At 32.8% G+C, this 436-nt stretch overlaps 1 protein-coding gene across 1 annotated transcript in view; it reads left to right on the top strand.

The window, feature by feature from the left end:
- The first annotated feature begins 291 nt into the window (after window positions 1-291).
- LOC107754233 (GTP-binding protein Rheb) overlaps window positions 292-436 on the top strand; it is a 14,387-nt gene continuing 14,242 nt past the window's right edge. The window contains exon 1 of the mRNA XM_016570603.1: window positions 292-309. Within this exon, the coding sequence (XP_016426089.1) occupies window positions 292-309 (18 nt within the window). The remainder of the gene's footprint in view (window positions 310-436) is intronic.

The raw sequence follows: 436 nt of genomic DNA, 5'->3' as shown, positions 1-436 counted from the left end.
AATAATATCACACACATAAAACGAATAGACATTCAGCATTTAATTTTAGCCAAATCCTGAAAAAGTTTTTTTTTTGTAAAATTGTGATTTTCAGTTAAAGAATTACTGCTTGTTTTGATACCGTATTTTTTACGGTAAAATTCCAGCAACCACAGCTGCCAGTTTTTTACCGTAAATTTTACGGATTTTTTTTACAGTGTACTTATTGTTGAATCTTCTTGCTGTGGGGTTTGAAGGGCTATTTGTTTTTTCATAAGTGGGAATGTCTTAATTTCAAGAATCTATGGGAGAATGTTGTGGAACAGTTTGGTAACAGTTGAGTTTGGATTTGTGTTTTTGGGATGAGGGCGAAGCTCAGACAGAACCATCAAGGTCAAATTTAGCACCGAAACAACAGCAACCTAGATTATTCAATAAACCATGCTTTTTTTTTTTT

This window comes from Sinocyclocheilus rhinocerous, unplaced genomic scaffold (assembly GCF_001515625.1).
Source record: "Sinocyclocheilus rhinocerous isolate Xijiao unplaced genomic scaffold, SAMN03320098_v1.1 scaffold1343, whole genome shotgun sequence".
In the NCBI taxonomy this organism is placed as follows: Eukaryota; Metazoa; Chordata; class Actinopteri; order Cypriniformes; family Cyprinidae; genus Sinocyclocheilus; species Sinocyclocheilus rhinocerous.
The sequence above is the reverse complement of the archived record's forward strand: the minus strand, read 5'-3'. Positions and strand labels throughout refer to the sequence as shown.